We start from the raw sequence: 23980 nt of genomic DNA, 5'->3' as shown, positions 1-23980 counted from the left end.
TTTTCATGCCAAGCAATTTAATATATCAGGTGCCCACTCTACAGTTAAATTAGAAAAGAGAATGAGCACTAGGAACTCTGATTTATAGCCTGCAGCCCAATTCCATTTCAAATTCCAATTTTCACAGGTTATCACTAGGCCAAAAAAAAAAAATACATCCATTTTGACACTTGACATGCCATATCTTCGTGAAGGCATTTTTCTGTTAAAAATACAAATTAAGAAAAGTCTGTTCATCCCTTTTAAATTAAAACAGTAAAGCAAAGCATTTACTATCAGGTCCAGGAATTTGGGGGTTTAAAAAAACCAAAAACAAAAAACCTACTAATGCCCATGTAAAGTTTACATGGAAACTAGCATCTAGCTCTGAGTGATGAGGATGGGCTTTTAGTCTGCAGTGTGTAGTCTACAGTGGGGATGGAGGAAGATGACCTCTCTGCAGGAAAAAAAGTTAGACGGAAAATTCTCTACTGCACAAGTGCCTATGCTTGCACATTCCCTCAGCATTTAAGCTATCTATGACCTTAACAGCATCCCAATGCAAGATGTTCACTGAGATCTAGTAGTAAGTTTCAGCTGGCCTGAACAATTCAGTGTACCCCAACTCACTAATGTCATAACATATATCTGGAACACAAAAGAATGGCCATATTGGATCAGACCAATGGTCCATTATCCTGTCTTGTGACAGTGGCCTGTGCAAGATGCTTCAGGATGAGTGAACAGAATGGTCTATCCCTGGTCATCCACTCCCAGCTTCTGGCAGAGGTTTTAGGGACACCCAGAGCATAAGGTTGCATATCTGACCATCTTGGCTAATAGGCTCATCAATGGCTATCTAATTCCATTTTGAACCCAATTATAATTTTGGCCGTCACTATATCCTTGGGCAACAAGGTCCACAGGTTGATTGCACATTGTGTGGAAACACACCTCTTATTGATTTCATCTGGTGACCCTGGGTTCATAGAATATCAGGATTGGAAGGGACCCCAGAAGGTCATCTAGTCCAACCCCCTGCTTGAAGCAGGACCAATTCCCAGTTAAATCATCCCAGCCAGGGCTTTGTCAAGCCTGACCTTAAAAACCTCTAAGGAAGGAGATTCTACCACCTCCCTAGGTAACGCATTCCAGTGTTTCACCACCAAAGTTTTTCCTAATATCCAATCTAAACCTCCCCCACTGCAACTTGAGACCATTACTCCTCGTTCTGTCATCTGCTACCATTGAGAACAATCTAGAGCCATCCTCTTTGGAACCCCCTTTCAGGTAGTTGAAAGCAGCTATCAAATCCCCCCTCATTCTTCTCTTCTGCAGGCTAAACAATCCCAGCTCCCTCAGCCTCTCCTCATAACTCATGTGTTCCAGTCCCCTAATCATTTTTGTTGCCCTTCGCTGGACTCTCTCCAATTTATCCACATCCTTCTTGAAGTGTGGGGCCCAAAACTGGACACAGTACTCCAGATGAGGCCTCACCAATGTCGAATAGAGGGGAACGATCACGTCCCTCGATCTGCTCGCTATGCCCCTACTTATACATCCCAAAATGCCATTGGCCTTCTTGGCAACAAGAGCACACTGCTGACTCATATCCAGCTTCTCGTCCACTGTCACCCCTAGGTCCTTTTCCGCAGAACAGCTGCCTAGCCATTCGGTCCCTAGTCTGTAGCTGTGCATTGGGTTCTTCCGTCCTAAGTGCAGGACCCTGCACTTATCCTTATTGAACCTCATCAGATTTCTTTTGGCCCAATCCTCCAATTTGTCTAGGTCCTTCTGTATCCTATCCCTCCCCTCCAGCGTATCTACCACTCAGTTTAGTATCATCCACAAATTTGCTGAGAGTGCAATCCACACCATCCTCCAGATCATTTATGAAGATATTGAACAAAACCGGCCCCAGGACCGACCCTTGGGGCACTCCACTTGATACCGGCTGCCAACTAGACACGGAGCCATTGATCACTACCCGTTGAGCCCGACAATCTAGCCAGCTTTCTACCCACCTTATAGTGCATTCATCCAGCCCATACTTCCTTAACTTGCTGACAAGAATACTGTGGGAGACCGTGTCAAAAGCTTTGCTAAAGTCAAGAAACAATACATCCACTGCTTTCCCTTCATCCACAGAACCAGTAATCTCATCATAAAAGGCGATTAGATTAGTCAGGCATGACCTTCCCTTGGTGAATCCATGCTGGCTGTTCCTGATCACTTTCCTCTCATGCAAGTGCTTCAGGATTGATTCTTTGAGGACCTGCTCCATGATTTTTCCAGGGACTGAGGTGAGGCTGACTGGCCTGTAGTTCCCAGGATCCTCCTTCTTCCCTTTTTTAAAAGATTGGCACTACATTAGCCTTTTTCCAGTCATCCGGGACTTCCCCGATTCGCCACGAGTTTTCAAAGATAATGGCCAATGGCTCTGCAATCACAGCCGCCAATTCCTTCAGCACTCTCGGATGCAACTCGTCCGGCCCCATGGACTTGTGCACGTCCAGCTTTTCTAAATAGTCCCTAACCACCTCTATCTCCACAGAGGGCTGGCCATCTCTTCCCCATTTTGTGATGCCCAGCGCAGCAGTCTGGGAGCTGACCTTGTTAGTGAAAACAGAGGCAAAAAAAGCATTGAGTACATTAGCTTTTTCCACATCCTCTGTCACTAGGTTGCCTCCCTCATTCAGTAAGGGGCCCACACTTTCCTTGGCTTTCTTCTTGTTGCCAACATACCTGAAGAAACCCTTCTTGTTACTTCATGTGCTACTTCATGTGTTTCATGTGCTATATGAAAGGGTAAACAACACTTATTCACTTTCTCCACACCATGCATGATTTTATAGACTGCTATTATATTCCTCCCCACCCCTCAGCTCTTTTTGAATATGAACAGTCAGTCTTTTTAATCTCTTCTTATGGAAGCATCTCCATAATCCTAATAATGGGTGTTGCCTATCTCTCTTTTTTGAGATGGGGTGACCAGCACTGCATGCAGCATTCAAGGTGGGGGCATATCATCAATTTATATAGTGGCATTATGATGTTTTCTGTTTTATTTATCTATCCCTTTCGTAACAATTTCTACCATCTGTTTGCTTTTTTGACTGCTGCAGCATGTTGAGCAGATGTTTTCAGAAAACTATCCACAATGACTCCAATATCTATTTCTTGAGTGGTAACAGCTAATTTAGATCTCATCATTTTGTATGTGCAGTTGGGATTATGTTTTCCATTGTGTCATGTAAGATATCAATAAAAGCTAATATACTGGTCATTAATATTATTGTGTGGTATATGTACAGAAAAGTTCAAAATTACCGGTGTATTGAGAATTATGTTCTCAAAGGGTGTCTGCCAGGCAGGGCTAAAATTACACCACCCTAGATGAAGGAATGTGGGTCTGCCACCTAAAATGTATTTCCAAGGTATATTGAGAAACAGTAGGAATGCAATCTACATAGAAGGTAAACATCAAGCCAACAAGAGGAGGAGATAACCACTCAGCATCATGGCAAAGGGAGGAGATTGCCGGAAACAGATCAATTTGCATTTTAGCAAACACCAGCAGGGGAAGAAACCTCCTTTCACAAATCAAAGCTTCCTCACAGCTTGAATGAGCTTTACTTTGAGGAGTAACCTTCAGAAAAATATATTTCCAAGGTTCACTGGCCTATAAAAAGAAAGGGGCAAAGAACCCCAAGCTACCTTTCACCTAAGACCACAAAGGAACCAAGCACTTTAGACTTTGTGAGAGATCTTGACCAGATGGGGGTGGAGGTTAGGGGGAGGGACAGTCAGCTTGCTGAAAGGTAGACTGGTAAGGACATTATCTTGAACAAACCCTGTAGCTTGTTTTGTAAAGCTTTAGCCTCTAACCAGTGTTTTTCCACTGAATTTGCTTGTTACCATTTCTATCTCTATTCTTTGTATTTGAACTAATTTAAAAATCTTATTTCCTTTTATTAAATACTTTTGTTTTACTTGTAATCTAAACCAATCCAGGGTGATGCCTGATTTAAAGTGAATGTTAACTCTAGTTAATGTAGCAAGCTACTGGATATAGTATCTTTAAAGAAAGAGAAGAGGACTCTCTCAGTGCTCCAGGAGAGGGCTGGACATTGAAGAGCATGCAGTTGGGGGAATTGTGGGACTGGAGCACCTTGGTGTTATCTTGCCAGGGGTAACCAAGACAGGTGGAGGCTTAACACAGTGAGGCTCATTGCTTGTCGTCTGCTGGCTGGAAGCATCCCACCAAGAAAGCTCCAGCAGCAAAGTATTTTGAGGCACCCAAGATGACAGGCCAAGCAAATGATGGAATTTCTCACTGGTCTGGATTGCACCCTAGAATGTGACACCATCCTCCCCCCCTACCTTGTCTAGTTACAATGATGAAACCAGATCCTCTGCTGGCAAAAGTGGGTGCAAGCCCATTGCCTGCAATAGCGTCACACCCATTTGTGGCAGCAATGGATTTGACTTACATGTGGTCATATGGTTCTCAGTACTTTCATAGAAAGCAGAGCAAATCCCCTGTGGAGCCGCAGAACACCACAGTAACCGGTTTTGAAACACATACTAATTTTTAGAAAGTCAAGAACACTAGAGATAGTGAACTCCCATTCACTTCAATAGGCACAAGACCAGGCCTTAAAACGCCATTTGCATGACAGCTACAGCATAGCTAAAGGAATGCATGTTCAGCTTGGGAAAGGGCTTTAAGAAAACAAACCAGAGGTCACCACTAACACATTGTCAGCATGGGAAAGTTTTACCAGTTATACGTGGATTCTCTTTTTTCAACCCTGAGAGTGGCTTCCCAAGCAACATCATTTTTTGTTTTTTTTAAAAAAGCCTCTCTTACACCAGAATAAGCATCAACCTGGAGATAATAAGGCTATAGCAGTATAACTGTAGTGGTTTAACAGCAGACCTTAGGTTATGATGGTGTAACTTTTCCATATAGACAAGCCCTAAGTCACTGACCTGAAGAATCAAAGCTATTGTTGACACCTATGTTTCATGAATTGCTTCTTGGTGTTCGGGGCCTCCAGACTGGTTGAGGAAGCAAGAGAATTTTGGCTGTAAAGGGTAGGGTTCTACTCACCACAGATGCACCTCCTTAGGGGTGAGTCTGGGAATTAGCTCTCACCCAATCTAGCATCTTCTTCTGTTGGTTGCCCATGCGGTAGCCCTTCTCTTTCCAGGACTCACGGTGCTTCTTCTTCATGACTCAGCCCACTAGCCAGGTCACTGTGTAGTCCCCACCACTTCAGAGGTGACAATCCCACCAGACGAGCTCTCTGGACATGGTCTCAAACAGTCTCCCATTCCAAGTTTAGGTTCAATACCACTTTCCCAGTACTTGATAGGAGAACCTGAGCCCACCTGCTACTCTGAGTCCTAGCCCAGGAACCCTAAGACTACATCTGTTCAGCCTCAGACCCTGCTTCTGTTTCCCCTGAGCTCCTTCCTACACCCACTCTCTAGGTCCTTGCCTGACTCTGGAAGTGGTGATTCTTCTGCTCCCCATGGCTACTTCACTTCTCTAGGCATCTTGTAAAAATATCTAGTCCAGGGAAAGAACCTAGGATTTATTCTCCTGCTTGACCACCTCCTAATCCCTGGCAACTCCCTTTCCCTCTAGGATGCAACTACAGACCTCCTCCCTCTTACAGCCTCTTTCTGCTCACACTTTGTTTTATAATCCTAACCCTATGTCAAGATTCCTCCCCCACTCTGAGCTCTAGGGCACAGATGTGTGGACCTGCATGAAAACCTCCTAAGCTTACTTTTACCAGCTTAGGTTAAAACTTCCCCAAGGTACAAATTAATTTTATCCTTTGTCCTTGGAATAACCACTGCCACCACCAAACTCTAACTGTGTTTACTGGGAAACGTAGTTTGGACACATCTTTCCCCCCAAAATCCTCCCAACCCTTACACCCCACTTTCTGGGAAAGGTTTGGTAAAAATCCTCACCAATTTGCATAGGTGACCACAGACCCAAACCCTTGGATCCAACAACAATGAAAAAGCATTCAGTTTTCTTACAAGAAGAGTTTTAATAGAAATAGAAGTAAATAGGAGTAAAGGAATCACCCCTGTAAAATCAGGATGGTAGGTACCTTACAGGGTAATTAGATTCAAAACATTAGAGAATCCCTCTAGGCAAAACCTTAAGTTACAAAAAAGATACACAGACAGAAATAGTCATTCTATTCAGCACAATTCTTTTCTCAGCCATTTAAAGAAATCATAATCTAACACATACCTAGCTAGATTACTTACTAAAGTTCTAAGACTCTATTCCTGGTCTATCCCCAGCAAAAGCAGCATATATACAGACACACAGACCCTTTGTTTCTCTCCCTCCTCCCAGCTTTTGAAAGTATCTTGTCTCCTCATTGGTCATTTTGGTCAGGTGCCAGCGAGGTTACCTTTAGCTTCTTAACCCTTTACAGGTGAGAGGAGTTTTCCTCTGGCCAGGAGGGATTTTAAAGGGGTTTACCCTTCCCTTTATATTTATGACACCCTACACCTCCCCCAGCTGGGCTTCAGAAGCATTAGGCTTTATCACACCTGGCTTCCCTCCACGTGCAGCATGTAAGGTTAATTGTACCCCTTCCGGCCTACATTAACCTGCTCAGGGCTTATGCAGGGTGGATATTCTGTCACATTAGCCAACATCCAGACAGATATGAACTATATTACAAGGACTAGAAAGGCAATACTTTCGTAACATTGTCATAAGTCTGGATGTATCAGCTAATCAAAAAGATCCGATCCTGTTCAGTAAAGGCCATAAAAGAAGAGCATGTGAAGGACAATTCCTGGGGAGAAAAATTCTTTTCAGGGAAAAGTCCCTTGGAGGAATATTTTATTTTACCTCTGTTGGCATGTGTGTTTGCTTTCATGTGTTAAATATATTTTTTTCAGGAGTAGGAGCAAGCAAGTCATGTCTGGCCCCTGAGCCTTTTTTAATATAGTGATTAGCTGGGGTGTGTCCTGGTTCCTATAACATACACATAGTAGTCTCAATACTGTACAAAAGTAAGGCAAAGCATTACTGGAATGCGGTATAGCAAAGTGCTAAGCTTAAGCATTTTTGCATTTAAAACTGGTAACAACAACTGGAATTTAAACAATCCTATTAAAGATTAAAATAAAAAAGGGGCAGAAGAGGATGAAAACATTTTAACAGTTTCTGGTGTAAATAGCTTTTCTGACATCAGAGAAGAAAAGGGAATAAAGGAAACAATTCACTCTATTTTAAAACATCTGCTCATAAAGCACTCAGCATAATAGCTTAATTCCAGAGTGCTTACAAATTCAAGAAAATTATGAAAGAGAAAATAAAAACCCAATGGAAATTACCTCCATCAAATGATGGCTGTTCAGTGGCCAGTGAAACCAACTGGTAGTCTCTGTCCATTTCCTAGTGGGTAGAAATTCACATTGCAAACCCACCAACTAATTATTACACGTTGGCAGCATTGTTAGCAGTATCAGCAGATAAGCCTTTCACACTTATGAGTGGTTGCTCCAGGACAGGAAGAAGTCACCTAGACAAGCCAGTGACAGAAAGGCTACATGGGCTACTTCCTCAGCTGTACCTTTTCCAGGGCCAAATAATGCCTGACCCTCATATGGATGCACTGGAGGGGGAAGTTGGGGAAGACAGTGAAACCCTAACCTCCCTGCCAACTGTGACACCCATATAAAGCCAGGCACAAATGCAGGCCAGAAGCATGGGAGGCTCAGCGGCAGCGCCTTTCAAACAGCACAGAGACAAACTGCACCCTCACAGATGTGAGGAAGAGGCAGGGACATGGCCTTTATATCCCTCTGCACTGGCCAGCCCATTGGGATCAGCACATGTTGGGGAGACTATGCTGCACCCTATAAAAGCATGTAGCAGCGGGTGCATTGCCCATGTCCCACAGAGCTCCAGGTGGCTCTTTCTGGGTGGGCCAGTTCTGCACTACACCAAAAGCTGTGCTGTGCTTTAAAGACACAACTGAGGCCTCAGTGAAGAACACAAGAACAGCCATGCTGCATCAGACCAATCGTCCATTTAGCCTCGTATCCTGTCTTCCAATAGTGGCCGTTGCCGGATGCTTGAGAGGGTATGAACAGAACAGGGAAATTATCAAGTGATCCATCCTCTTGTCGTCCATTCCCAGCTTCTGGCAGGATTCAGTTGCCTGAATGGTTGCCATACCACCTTCTTTTGAGTGCTAAAGCCATTCCCTTTTGTTTTAAGGAATAGTAATCATACACATGAATATACAGCCCTTCCGGCCCCAACATTCATAGCTTTACTCTAATAAGCCATAGCATGTTGATCTTAGCTCTGTGTGAATGCTGGTATCCACTGGAGATAGAAATCCTTTGATGTGAACCAATTAGTGCATAGTGGTAATACTGTGCTGATATCCTTAGCTTCAGAGGACAGAGTACAAGGAGCTTGTCAGCCTGGTTAGACCAGCGACTTGTAAAAACGACCACCATTGGCCATCTATCTATTTATCCAACTACTTATATGTCCCTCATCATGGGAGTATCAAACCACCATCCTAGCTGAAACCTAGAGAGTTTGCTGAAAATAGTGCAGGTAACTGGTATGTGCCTCACCAAATCTTCATCACCAGCAAAGATCTTCTGATATGACTCATCTCGGGGAAGAAATTACATAAAATCCTGTTGCTGCTCGAATAAGGGTGAGTTCTCTTTAAAGTATATAACCTGATGGAAACGGATGGGGAAAATACAGTCAATGAGAATTTCATCCTTTGGTTCAGAGTAATTCATTTTGCAGAGAAAATATATCGAAATGCTTTCAGTTTTGTGGCATGCTGGATAGCTTTCTGAGACATCTGCCACAACATCAGGTTTTTAAAAAAAGCTACTATTTCTGTTCCAAGATTAAGTACAGGATTAGGTAAGCAATGTGAGGTTAAGTAATTCTGCTTGTGACAAAAAGAATGATGAAAATACTTTATACTAGTGCAGTTTTTCTTCCTATGCTGGTCTCTGCACATTTAAGATGGGCCCAGCACCACCATTCTCCAATAGGCGGTGCAAGGTAAAGAGAAAATGCTGAGCCATATTCACAGAAGATAGCACAGAGAGGTGTAAATTAAAGGCCTTTTGCTCTAGAAAAATTCAGTAGGGGAAGGCAGCTTTTATTCCTGTTGAGGGTTCCACAGGAGCTGCGCTAGGAGAGGCTAGCTAGGGCTGTGATGACCTAGTCATTCTGGTCCCATCCCCTTTCCAGTCAACTGCAGCTACTTCAGGAGTCTACTGGACCCCTATGTCCTGTCAAGCTGTTTTCCACTGCAACCACCTCCTTCCCTGGTGGACTTTCCATGCTTGGGACCTCCATCAGTAGGCTGTTGGGTTGTTGTTATTGATCTTCAAGATCCTTTCGCCTTCTTCCCCATAGTAAAGGAGAAAGACCACTCCAGCACCTCTGTCATATTTCCATTTGGGAGCCCTGACAAGCTACAGTACCTTCCACAGGGTAACCTCTGCAAAGTCTCTGGATTCGTTAATGGTGCTTCAGCACTTTTTATGAATACTATTAACATATAAGTCTCAGGGATGGGAGGTGAGTTAAATCTCTCAAAGACACACTTGTGCACTACTGATCAGCAGCAGGCAGAGCTTTATTTCATCTTGTTATGCAGTACTCTGGAAGGACCTGATGACAGATGAGATATAAAATAAGACTCTGATACAGACTATGTTTTGAACATTGCATCCCCATCTACTATCCCATCCCTGGCTGTTGGGGATATTTGCTTGTAGCAGTCACAGATGGTCCATATGACATTGTAGGGAATCTCATCATACCATCCCCTCCATGAATTTATCAAACTCGGTTTTCAAAAAAGTTAGGTTTTTTGCCCCTGCTGCTCCCTGTGGAGGGCTGTTCCAGAACTTCACTCCTCTGATGGTTAGAAATGTTTGCCTAAGTTCAATCCTAAATGTATTGATAGCAGGTTATTATCCATTTGTTCTTGTGCCAACATTGGCCCTTAACTTAAATAACTCTTCTTTCTCCTTGGTGTTCATCCCTCTGATGTATTTATAGAGAGCAATCGTATCTCCCCTCTGCCTTCATTTTGTTATGATAAACAAGTCAAGCTCTTCTAGTTTCCTCTCGTAAGTTTCCATTCTCCATTCCTCTGATCATCCAGGTGAGATCTCACCTTATGTGACGGTAATAACACATTCCTGTCTCTCCTGGAAATACTTTGCCTGATGCATTTTCGGATCGCATTAGCCTTTTTCACGGTTTCAGGACTCTGTTGGCTCTTAACCATCCTGTGATCAACCAATACAGCCAAACTAATACATCCCCAGTTTATAGCAAAAATTCTTGTTATGAGTCCATGAGTGCATGACCATACTATTAAATTTCATCCCATTTTTATTAGTCCAGTTTTCAAGGTCATCCAAATCATCTTGTTATTAGGACTGTCAATTAATTGCAGTTAACTCATGAGATTAACTCAAAAAAATTGATCACAATTTAAAAAATAAATCACGATTAATCACACTTATAACAATAGAATACCAATTGAAATTTATTAAATATTTTGGATGTTTTTCTACATTTTCAATATTGATTTCAATTACAACACAGAATAAAAAGTGCACAATGCTCACTTTATATTATTATTTTTATTACAAATATTTGCACTCAAAAATGATAAACAAAAGAAATAGTATTTTTTTAATTCACCTCATACAAGTACTGAAGTGCAATCTCTTTATTGTGAAAGTGCAACTTACAAATGCAGATTTGTTTGGGTTATATAACTGCACTCAAAAACAAAACAGTGTAAAACTTTAGAGCCTATAAGTCCAGTCAGTCCCACTTCTCATTCAGCCAATTGATAAGACAAACAAGTTTGTTTACATTGATGGGAGATACTACTGCCTACTTCTTATTTACAATGTCACCTGCAAGTGAGAACAGGCGTTCACATGGTATTTTTGTAGCCAGTGTTGCAAGATCTGTTAAACATTCATGTGCCCTTCCATGCTTTGGCCACTATTCCAGAGGACATGCTTCCATGCTGATGATGCTCGTTAAAAATAATGTGTCAATTAAATTTGTGGCTGTACTCCTTGTGGGGAGAATTGTATGTCTCCTGCTCTGTTTTACCTGCATTCTGCATAGATTTCATGTTATAGCACTTTTGAATGACAACCCAGCACATGTTCATTTTAAGAACACTTTCAAAGCAGATTTGACAAAATGTAAAGAAAATACCAATGTGAGATTTCTAAAAATAGCTATAGCACTTGACCCAAGGTTTAAGAATCTGAAGTGCCATCCAAAATCTGAGGGGATGAGGTGTGGAGCATGCTTTCAGAAGTCTTAGAAGAGCAACACTCTGATGCAGAAACTAGAGAACCTAAACCACCAAAAAAGAAAATCAACCTTCTGCTGGTGGCATCTGACTCAGATGAGGAAAATGAACATGCGTCAGTATGCACTGCTTTGGAGTGTTATCAAGCAGAACCCATCATCAGCATGGACGCATGTCCTCTGGAATGGTGGTTGAAGCATGAAGGGACATATGAATCTTTAGAGCAACTGGCATGTAAATATCTTGCAACGCCAGCTACAACAGTGCCCTGTGAATGCCCATTCTCACTTTCAGGTGACATTGTAAACAAGAAATGGGTAGTATTATCTCCTGCAAATTGTAACCTTGTTTGTCTGAGTGATTGGCTGAACAAGAAGTAGGACTGAGTGGACTTGTAGGCTCTAAAGTTTTACATTGTTTTATTTTTGAATGCGTTTTGTACATAATTCTACATTTGTAAGTTCAACTTTCATGATAAAAAGATTGCACTACTGTACTTGTATGAGGTGAATTGAAATAAACAATTTTTTTGATTTTTAAAGTCAAATATTTGTAATGAAAAATAAATATAAAGTGAACACTGTACACTTTGTATTCTGTGTTGTAACTGAAATTAATATATTTGAAAATGTAGTGAACATCCAAAAATATTTAAATAAATGGTATTCTATTGTTGTTTAACAGTGCAATTAATCGTGATTAATTTTTTTAGTCGCTTGACAGCCCTACTTGTTATGATATTCTAGTCCTCCTCTGTATTGGCAATACCTCCCAACTTTGTATCATCCACAAATTTTATGAGTACACTTGCACTTTTTGTGCCAAGATAAGTAATGAAACTGTTAAATGAGATTGGTCCAAAGTCACATCCTTGAGGAACTCCACTAGTAACCTCCCTCCAGCCTGACAGTTCGTCTTTCAGACCCGTTGTAGTCTCCCCTTTAGCCATTTATTTACCCAACTTTTGATTCTCAAATAAATCCTCATCTCCTCCAATTTAACTAATAATGTTCCGTAGGGAACTGCATCAAATGCTTTACTGAAAGCCAGGTAGATTAGATCTACTACATTTTCTTTATCTAGAAAATCGGTTATCTTCTCATAGAAAGAAATGAGATTGGTCTGACATTATCTACCTTTTTAAAAACCTTGTTTTCATTTGCTTATCTTTTTATTTTAAATATTAAGCAGGAAAAAACTCCTTCTAACTTCTGTAGACTAAGCATATTTCACCATATCTTCTCTAGCTTCAGTGATTTACCATATTCCTGTCTTTTATCTACTGTGCTTGACTGTAGCTGTCCACAGTAGGTTCCAGTAGGTACATCTTATCCACTAGCTTCCCATTACAATGCCTTACAAAAGCTTACAGCTAGGTATGTGCCTGATATCACTATGCTTCTGTCCCTCTTAAGGAACAATCATGTTTCAGCAGAAGCAGATCTAGACTAATACCCTCTGGAGGTTTGCAGCACAGTTTGTGTGTGGACTGAGCTTCATTCTATGACTACATATCAAGTTAGAGTGATAAGGATGGAGTTTTACTATATGAAAAATATGGATTCATATAGGAGTAACTGGAATTTAAAAATTCAGTTTTTCTAGAACACATTTGCTAGAAATTCAAGAATACATTTCAATGATTTAAAAAGACTCCCAGCTTTTATAAATAAAGCAAAAGTTTCTGGTTCTCATTAGGAATACAAGTAATAATTACTGGTGTATATAAAATACTGAGAACAGTGGTGAGAGCACAAGCTTAACCAGGTATGCAGTGCTGTGGGGAAAACCTTGTTTACATCAGTTTACCTAGTGTGCAGGCATATTTATCTTGTCAGTTATGCTACGGTTTAATTATATTCAATATTATTTGAAATATATCCAGTCAATTAGAAATTTTAGGTATTCTATGTAAGCTGTCACTTATATAATATATACTCAATATATTTAATAGACCTTTCCCCCTCACACATGGATATATTTAAGGGGGACAATATATATTTTCATAATGATTTGGGATACCCAATTTGAGACACCAATAAAGGGGCCTGATATTCACAGGGCAGCTGTTTAGCACTTTCTGAAAATCAGATCCTTTTAATATGTCTCATGCTGGGTACCCCAAAACTGAGGTACCCAAAATCACTTGTCATTTTTGAAAATGTAAGCCCTAGCTTTTAAGCCAATGCACATTAACAAACAGAGCTGTTCAATTATTTTCTGCCCAAAGAATTTGTGGCTAAATCTTGACTTCCTTAACAAGGCACATTCCCACTTCTGTCAACAGGATGTTCCTGAATAAGAACTAAATCAGAACTGATGAAGGATTTCAGCATGTGGCCCTTTGATATGACCTGTCAGTTCCTTTACAGGTATTCCAGCTTTTACTCAGTATCTTCCTATTACAAAATACTTGGCCCCAGTAAGTGTAGCTCAAATTTTTCCACTTTATCCCATACAACAGATCACAGACGGAAAAGACCTATTAGGTCACCTAATCCATATGCAGTCAATGTGAGATTGTTTCCAATTTTGTATATTTACTAGAGCTCTGTCCAGTCTAATTTTAGATGTCCTAAGAGATAGTGCTTCTGGCACTTGCCTTAGGAGGATAGTAGAACATCCCACTGCAGTATGATGTGAAGCATCACATTGCAAATGCCTTAACAGACCAAGACCAGAATTTTAGCATGTCAGGTATCATCAAGAAGTTTTTATTCAAGATGGCATGATTTGTTATAAGCAAAACAAAGTAACAGCCATATTGGGAAGAATACTACATTATGTAGCTTCCAATACAGGCGCACACAGGTTGTGGAAATATAAAAACTCTCTTGTAATTTTTTGGGGTGGAGGGGTACACAAGGAAAGAGGACAAGATACATGCTTGTTTTGGGCAAGATGCAGCTCCTGTTGATTTCACTGGGAGTTGGATCAGGCCCTTTCCCCTTTATATCTCATATTATGTAATACTCAGGAGTCACTGTGGGTTACAGAGAGGTTAGCAGAGGAATAGAATCAAGAGAACCAAGTTCTAGTCCTGGCTTTGCTATCGAGTCCCAGGGTGGCCTCAGACAAGTCATGGAGCCAACATTTTTAAACCTGGTTGCCCAAAATTAGGCTCCTAAATAAAAGCAGCTTGATTTTTCGCAGTGCTAAGCATTCGCAGCTCCCCTTGGAGTCAATGGGATATTTGGTTGCTAGAATCTCATATAATCAGGCCACTTTTATCGAGGACCCTGAATATGGATTTAGGCACCCAGGTTAGGAAATGTTGGTATCTAACTCTGACTCAGATCCCTGATCTGTAAAAGAGGACTAACAATATAGTAAATTCCTTACCTACCCCACAGTGGTGTTTTGAGAATTAATTATGTGTGCAGAACACTTTGAATATGTGAAGGGTACAGCTTCAGTCCTTGGATTTCCTTTCCCCATCAGAACAAACAATATTACACTGTGACCTTGGCATCTCTTTTTTTATTTGATCAGATGGACCATGATCTAGCAAAGCCTTGAAGTATGAGCTTAACTTTAATCACAGTTCAATGGAACTACTCATGTGCTTAAGATTCAGCATATACTTAAGTGTTTTGCTGGATCAATGCCATGGAGCAGACTCTCTTCCAGAGCACTCACTACATGCAAAACCTAACAGTCATTATTTCAGTCTTTACACCCACCACTCCTAAGGACCCAATCTTACAACTGGATCTGTGTAGACAGATCACTGAACCCAGGCAGAATCCCTGTGAAGTCAACAGGGCTTATGTGCCTCTTGAGTAGATGCAATTGAAGAATCAGAGCCTAATTTGTATGCCAATTGATTTTTGTTATACACCCAGTGTTATTTAGGTTAGACTGTTACTAAGCATTTTAACAGACTGTTTTGTTAAAGAGAAACATTGTACTTACCATCCAAAAGGTCTGCTTCATAACAAGTTACTGAGAGCTATAGGCAAAGTGGCAACATTTATGACACAGTCAAAGTGGAAGTATTTTTCTTCAAACGTTTTTTCAGTAATAACCATATTTTTTTACAAGAATACATACCCAAGTCTGTGTCAATCTCTACATTAAAAACAAACAAACACATTTCTCTCTTAAAGGGACATTGCCAAGTTTAAAACAATAGGCCAAATCCCGGGCCTTATAGGGTAACGTGACTCCCTTCACTCTGTCCATTTAAATGTCACTCATTTTCATTGACTCCCTTCAACCTCATCACTAGTGCCCAGGTGGGATGGAATGATGCACTTAGCTGCCAGTGTTTTGTTAATTTTTTTCACTATGGAATTATTACTTTTCTAAAAACTCAGTCTTGATAGTGTGTTTGAGACACCAGATTTATTCCATACTATGCAGTACATGCTACCATGAAATTATAAGCTGTGGTTCCTTTGAAGCAACTCCGTTTTTTTACATGCTAGTAAGTCTACATCTAAATCAATGCTGGCCAAGAACCAAATTTTACTCTAGTACTTCTTAAACCAACACAAGTCTATTCTCTCCTTGATACGAACATAATTCCCAATAACATTAATGAAGCTAGGCTTGTGCATCTAGGGGAGAACAGACCCTTTAGTGTGCACTGATGCAATGACATTTTATTTGCCCATTATATATTCCTGGGAAAATATCTGAAGTAGTCTGTATAATTGCAGATTGTATTCACAGCAGATACATGGTAGCTTCAGTTAACATTTTAGTGGCGTTACGTTTGTTCCTCGGGTGCTGTGTGGGCACAATAGTAATGAATTCCATACTGAGCAGCCTAGATATTTTGTAATTCTGTATTAAACTCACTCAGAGGGCCTGACTCACCCTCATTTATATCATTGCTACTTTCACTAGAAGGTCGGTAACGCGATGTTCAGTGGCCAGTTGACAACATTGATACATTAGGGAACGTGCACAAAGCATGAAAAACACCAACACTTAAAGGAGCGCCACATGAAGGTTGTCGTCTTGCAACCACCAGGTTTTGATTTATGTCGGAAAGACTGATGCAGATTGAATTGCATCAGGACATCTCATGGGAGATGTGTACAAACCCTCTTTAAATGGAAAAAGAGGCAAACACCTGTATGCGACTGTGGTCATCAGGCACAAACGATGGAGAACATTATATCTGAATGTCCTCTTCACTCTTTTGCCAGGGATCTAAAGGACATTCATCAGCTCACTGCTGTGGCAATGTGCCGGCTATCAAATCTAGATATAAATTTGTAATTGTTGCTACCTACACAGGCCATACAAAAGAAGACCCTCATTTATCCAGGTATAAATCTTGAGTAACTCCTCTGAAGTCTACAGAGTTACACTGCAGTAAAACTGTTGTGAGAAGAGAAACTGTTCCACAGAATGGAAAAACAATTGCACTGCTCCTCACTAGCAAGTGCTACATTTGCCCCCACTTTTCATTGACTAACTACTGCTGCTTTTGATGCCAGGGCTTCAATATATAGGGAACTCTGCAAAATTTATGCCAATAAATACCTTATACACCGTGTGTAAAACTCTATAGATTGTTTTGTTTGTTTTCCATTTTATAAAGTAAAGTAGGAATGAAAAACAAAATGTTGAAATTGGATAAACAGAGAAATTTAATTCATGTGATTTTGAAATTATGGTCGGTACAATCAACTCCTTTGTATGGAAGAAAATGAAGTTAACATGATTTTTAGTAGTGCCGAAAAGCTTTATATTTTGTAACAGGGAAATATTAGTGTGCTTATAGTCAGAAATTGTGTATGTGTGTGTTTGAGAGAGAGAGTGAGACACACACACACATACACACACAAAGGGGAACAATGTTATGAATGAGTATAATAGCTTCAGAGGTGGAAGTGTACAAAAAGAATTAAATGCTGTAGAATGTTTCTCTGGACTGAAGGACACAGTAAGCCTAGAAAATTACTTTACAACTTAATGGTATACAAAAAGAATTGGGGTCTATTAACAAATGAAATGTAATCTTGCTGGTAAATATCTCAAATATTTCATTTCTCAAGCAAAATTTGCATATTTGCTGTGGTAGAGGATATAACATTCAGACACCTGTATGTATTCCGCACTGCTTTCCACAATAGGACCTAGCTAAAATCTAGGCAATAAAATAATTTGGTCCATGCAACACCCTGACACATTTAGAAACCAATCTTGTGTTTTCAAGAGAAAACAAACTATTCAAGAAAAAGCAGTAGAAAGTACAGGTGTAAAAAAAAGAGTACTCTAGGACCCAGCAAAAATCAAATGTTCCAAAGTTTTAAAACACTCCCTGTATGGTATGGGAGTACACTGCAACAAAACAGGTCACTTGTGAGTAGGTAGTCATAGATTCCAAGGCCAGAAGGGACCATTGTGATAATTTAGTCTGAGCTCTTGTATAGCAAAGGCTATAAAAATCCCCCAAAATAATTCCAGTTTGAACTAGAGCAAATCTTTTAGAAAACCAGCCAGTCTTGATTTACAAATGCCCAGTGATGAAGAATCTGCCATTAAGCTATCATTGGAAGTAATACCTGCCAGGTAAATTTCCTACAAACTGTGAAAACCACTGAAAAGGTGTTTGTTCTTAGTTGATAGACTTCATTCTATAGCAAATATAGGCCCATACCCTGCAAACCCTAATGAATGGGACTCTCATGTGAGTAGGGTTGGCAGGGATGGGCCCTTGATTTTTCAATCAGCAGCATAAGTAAATAAAGGGCCCGATCTTGTGACTCTTAATCATTAGTAATTTTCACTCATGCCAGCATTTCATGGCATGAGTATGAATTAATTGTATAAATCAGGGTTGGCCTCCAAAATCCCTAGGTTGTCTGCGGACAGGTTGCTAAATTTGGAATTGGACTGCTATTTTGGTTCCAGCTAGTTCAAACTCTTCCGACTTATAAATGGCAGTATCGCTGCTTAAAGGAATCCTCAGAATCAGCGATGTAGTATGAGAATGTCATCTTAAGGATAGCACAGTATAGGTGCACCCATGTAGCATGCTGCATCCAGGAATGCTTCTTATTTACTCCTACTGTTCATGAAAGGATTCTCTTTATTGTACTATGAAAAGGAGACTGCGTAAATTTTACCATTACAAAGTAGGCTTCAACACACCCTCTCCTTAGATTTGGCTAGTACAGCACTGGAATTTTTACGTTGGGTACTAGATTTCACTGCAGTGATATTGATTTTTTGGCTTCTAATATGCATTGGAGGAAATAGAGGGAAAATAAAAGTTGGTTGTCCCAGGGCCTTAATTGTAACTGCTGTGCATCTGTCATGACCATGACAGGTTGATGTGAAGGATATTTAACAAATGATGCAGCTCAGTATGATATGAATGACAAGATGCAATGTTTTGCTCTGTGCACAGTTGTCAATAAAGGTATACACCAATATACACCATTACATTCACAATCATAATGCCTTTTATTTATTTTTAGGTTGGAGGAAATCACAATTAGAACTAGAATTTGGGTGAGTCCTCTACTGGATGGAGTTAAGGAATTGTTGCATTAGATCAACAGGCACACAAAAATAGGCACACTTTTCCTAGAAACCTAAAAGAGATGAGAAAAGGAGAAGGCACAGGTTCTCAAAAGGTGTTATACCATATTGAATTTTGCAAGCCTACTTTTGGAGTCTATTTACAATGGCCTTATGCTGTTCCCTGAAGACACTTCACAATAAGGATTACTATGTAACATCTGATATTTTTACCCATTTTATATGTGAATGGAAGACAGAGTCAAATTTTAATGTCAGTCACAGCAGTGTAAAAGCAGAGTAACGCCACTGACTTCAATGAAGCTATACTGGATTTCCACCAGTGTAACTGAGATCAGAATATGACCACAGATTGCATTTTAAGTACTATTTTAAGTTATTTTTTAAAATAAATTTGAGTTTGGTGAAACTTCCATCCTGCTCTCTCTAAAATAATGTAGAGCACCTACAGGAGCTGTAGGCCGGAGACCTGGTCGATCCCCCACCCCCATATTAAACCAGCCATGGGTGAAACTCAGGAGTTCACCACTAAAATTGAAAAGAAAAAAAAGGAATGTTTTGCAGCTGATAAAGCAACCCCACCTCAGGAATGTCCCTAACGAGAGTTATAACCACCAAGGCTGTAAAGTGGAGACACCCGGGTGCTAGGAAATTGGGGAAGATACAGAAAGAGACTCAATAAATGGTAAAATACGCTCTAACCAGTGTTTTTATGCCGATCATCTGCATAAACAGAGAGGGTCACAACTAAGTTACAAGTTAGGCATGAAAGATAACATGTAAAAACTTGGCCAGGAAGGAGGACACATAGGTGCCAGTGTGTAATTGGTTAAAATTTCTGTTATTTAGGAGTATGGGATAATGTGATAAGTTTAGTAAATTTGAAGGACGTAGCTAGTTTTACCTGTATAATGTAAATGAAAAACAATGTTCTTTGGGAACCATTTCCGGACTGCAGTTTAACATCAAGCTACTGGAACTCTGACCCCTCTGCATGACCGTGATGTGCAAAGGCATCACCAGGAACCCCCAGATGAGTGGATCCTGACTGGCCATTGGGTGAAATTTGTCTGTATATTGGGAGTGGTGAGCATAAGAGATTTGCTGGGTATATGTATTCTGTGTTGCTAATGAATAGATGTTTAGAGCACAGCTGTTTAAGGCTCTTTCACTGGGAAAAGGTTCTGCAGACCTGAGGAGCCCTGATCCCGAGGGAAAGGGCGGGTATTTAAATTGACCAGGTTTCTTCCTGAGCCCCATGGGTAAGGATAGGTGCCTTACACCCTGAGCCTTTGGAAGGGAAAGGGTGGGGGATGCCTAAATTGATTGGATCACGCCTTGTGCCCTTGGGAGGGTATAGGCAGGGTGCCCTAGATTTTCACAGGTAACACAGCTGGTTCTCCTTACCATACATCACACCACCAGCCAACATATTGGCTGTAATCTGAATATTACAGTATATTGGTGATTTACAGAAACAATGAGAAGAAATCCAAATGAAACCCAGGCTTGTGGGACGTGCTGTGTAAAAAGTCCCTATTTTAAGGCCGGATTTCTAAACCAGCCGGTATGTAACATCTGAAATCCAACCAAATTAATTCTTAAATTAGTGCGAAGCCTACTTTGGGATTCAAAGAGCAAGCGTGTCCTGACATTAGTTTAACTGTAGATAAATCTGCCAGAGGTCTGAGTAGGGCTATGCAGTTACAGGACAAGTGAAACCAACACGGATGATCCTTTGGGAGGGTTAAGAGGGGAGAGAGAAAGCTAACCATAGCAGGTCAGAACACTGTACAACTGCTCCTAGGATGGAGATTTCAGAGAGTGCTCCCAGTGCAAGGTCACAGGAGGAGGAGGAGGAGGACTTTACATAATCTCACAGGCGGCCACACAAGGAGGCGCAGTTTTCACCGATGAAATCATACCCCAAGCAGCCCAGGGAGCAGTTGTGGCAGATGCACCAAAGCGCATCCCGGGGGGAGAAGGGCGGCAGAGCGGGTCCTCCTGGAGTACAGTAATTCAATTGCTAAGCCGCTCTGCGGCGGCAGCGAGAAAGAGGAGCCTGCGGCGCAGGACCCGGCAGCAGAGGCGGCTGCCAGCCGAGCCTGGGCTCTACTTGTTCAATAATGCAGCTGCGGCTGCCAAGCGGGGCTGGAGTGAGGGACCCAGGGACCGCGCTGCGCGCGCCTCCTCCTTCCCCGGGGATGCGGTACCTCCTGCAGAGCCAGGTCCAGGGGCCCTGAGGGGAGCAACCGCCCAGCTCCCGCAGCCGCCCCACTCCCACGTACTCCCCGATTCCTCGCAGCGCGCTGGGTCCTGCAGATCAGCTGGGGGGCGCGCGGGGCTGGGGGGTGGGTGGGGTCTGACTCCTTCCCTCGGCAGCTGTCCGCTTTCAAAGCAGCGGCACCAGCCAGGATCCCCCCACAACTTCCCTGAGGCGAAGCAAGTCAAGGACCCCCCCCCCCAAAACACACACACACACACCCCAGTCCGCCGTGATCGCTGGGTCCGACCACCCCGGAGAGCTGCGCCCTCCAGGGATTGCCTCTGGGCATTGCATCACCCCATCCATCCCTCCCTCCCTAGGGCTCCACACCAGAGCTCCAGCTTCCAGGGTCCGGCTGGTGCCCCCCAGTCGCGTGGCCCCCCGCAGAGCCCCCCACACACAGACACACACATTCGCCTCTTGCTCCAACTTCCTTCCCCGCGCTGGGGGAGCGGGCGCCGCAGGCAGCCTGAGCCCCGGGCAGACACCAGACATTCCCCCTCTTCTGACCCGGGCCCGCTCCTGTACCTGGGTGGCTTTGTGGAACTGCTTCTTCAGCCCGGCCACGGACATGGTAGGATGCTGCAGGGAAGCGCCCCGGCCCCGGGAATGCTGCTGCTGCTGCTTCTAAGAGGATGGGAGCGACTCGAGGACCAGATGGCTGATTGCTGCTGAAAGGGGGATTTCTCTCGCTCGCTCGCTGCTCTCAGATCCTCTTTAACCCAGCGAACAGGTTATCAGAGGCCAGTCTGTGGTGCAGAAACCCTGACGTCAAAGAGAGGGAATCCAGCCTCTTAAAGAGAAAGCTGTCCTCCCAGTCCTCCTTTCCTTCCCCAACCCTCAAGCCCTGGCCTCAGAGCAAGCGTCCCTGCTTCCCCGGCTTTGTTCCTCACAATATGACATACGCAGCCCCTGATTTCTCAGCTGTAGAATTGTTTAAATTAGAGCATGGAATTAAAAAGAAAAAAAAACAATCAGACTGAGATCTTTATTTATAATGCGTGTATAGGATGGATTTCCAAATCCTGAGCGCCCTGCTTTGAGCTCTGCCCCTATGGCTGTGGGCCAGGACTCAAGCCCTCATTGGGTCGGTTTCTTGCGGCACTTTTTCTACAATTGTTTATGTGCCGGAGGTTAGATGTGGTTAGAATGAGGCCCTGCTTTTCAGACCCCGAAATCCCTAAGATGACAAATGAAAGTGACCCAATCTTCCTAGGGGCTCAGCATCTTTGGCCTGCACTCAAGTGAAATTGGAGTACCTCTGGAAATCTGGCCACTTTAAGACACAATCCCTGAAACGCTTATGTGACTGCTTAACTTTCTGCCCATGTGCATAATATTAAGTAGGTGTGTAAGAGCTTACAGGGTTGGGAAAGGCTGTAGGCCCTCTCTGGGAGGAAGATGTTTCGGGGGGGCTGCAGAGATGAGTTGACTGAAGTTCTCCAGGAGAGGAGGGAATGAGGAAAGTTGCAAATCCCCAGAGGAATGGGGAAGGCTAGGAGACATGGAAACAGCTCAGGAAACAGACCTTGACTGCTGCGTAGAGGGCCCTGAGCTGGAACCCAGAATAGATGGCGGGTTTCCCTGGCAGCCACTCCGGGAGTGGCACTGTGAGGCAGTGAAAGAGAAGCCTGCCTGAGACTTCTGGAGAGCAGGAACCTGGATGCACTCCCCCTGGAAGGGGAAACCACATTAGTGACCTGGCCGGAGGACTGAGACATGAAGAGCGTAGTTGCAGCTCCTGTGAGTGAGAGACTGCAGAAGAGAAACTGATGGGGTGTGATCACTGGAAGTGGCAGTGGCCTTGACTGAGCTAATTCCCAGAACTGTCCAGCAGTAAGCAGAGCAACCCATCACATATGGGCAATATTTAAGGAACATTGTAATTATATTGAAGGTAGGTTTTCTGGACTTGGGGTATGTCTACACTGGCAGAGTTACAGTGCCAACAGTTACAGTGCTGCTCAGAGAGCGCTGAAGGGAAACCGCTGTGGTGTGATCACACTGTCAGCTACCTGAGTAATTGCGTGTGGCACTTACAGTGGTATTTGGAGCAGTGCACTCTAGGCATCTCTTCCTCTTCTGCCATTAAGAGTTGTGGGAAGGAGGAGGGGGTCGGGGGGCATCCTGGGTCCTGTCCCACTGCCCCGTGATGCATTGCTTTGCATCCCAGCAGTCCCTGTGCTTCTGTCCACATCTTTCAACGATTTGTGTACTGTGCGCTGTGCCTCTTCGGTCTGCAGGAATGGATCCCGCACTGTTGACCAATATGCTGCTCGCTCTGACTAACACGTCACGAGTGGCAGTGAAGTTATTCCTTAAACTATAAAGGCAAGAGGAGTGCAACATTGATCTCACCACGTGTACTATCTACGACACGAGATTGCTTGTGGCATTCACGGAGGTGCCAACCACAGTGGAAAGCTGCTTTTGGGCTCAGGAAACAAGCAGACTGGTGGGATCATATCATCATGCACGTCTGGGATGACGAGCAGTGGCTGCAGAACTTTCAGATGGGGAAAGCCATTTCATGGGACTGTGTGATGAGCTTGCCCCGCCCTGTGGCACAAAGATATGAGAATGAGAGCTGTCCTGTTGCTGGAGAAAAGCGTGACAACTGCACTATGGAGGCTGGCTACTCCAGACTGCTACCAATTGGTCACAAACCAGTTCGGAGTGACAAAGTTGACCACTGGACTCATGTTGATGGACGTGTGAAGGGCCATTAATTGAATCCTGCTCCAAAAGATCGTGACTCTGAGCAACATGCATGCCATTGTGGATGGCTTTGCACAAATGGGCTTCCCTAACTGTGGAGGAGTGATAGATGGGA

General features: G+C 42.7%; 1 protein-coding gene across 1 annotated transcript in view; it reads right to left on the bottom strand.

The window, feature by feature from the left end:
- SH3GL2 (SH3 domain containing GRB2 like 2, endophilin A1) overlaps positions 1-21897 on the bottom strand; it is a 152653-nt gene extending 130756 nt beyond the window's left edge. The window contains exon 1 of the mRNA XM_084628749.1: positions 21676-21897. Coding sequence (XP_084484875.1) covers positions 21676-21720 — 45 coding nt within the window. The 5' untranslated portion in view covers positions 21721-21897. The remainder of the gene's footprint in view (positions 1-21675) is intronic.
- Between the last annotated feature and the right edge of the window lie 2083 nt (positions 21898-23980).

The sequence above is a fragment of the Lepidochelys olivacea genome (assembly GCF_965140295.1).
Source record: "Lepidochelys olivacea isolate rLepOli2 genome assembly, chromosome: 5".
Classification (NCBI taxonomy): domain Eukaryota; kingdom Metazoa; phylum Chordata; order Testudines; family Cheloniidae; genus Lepidochelys; species Lepidochelys olivacea.
The sequence above is the reverse complement of the archived record's forward strand: the minus strand, read 5'-3'. Positions and strand labels throughout refer to the sequence as shown.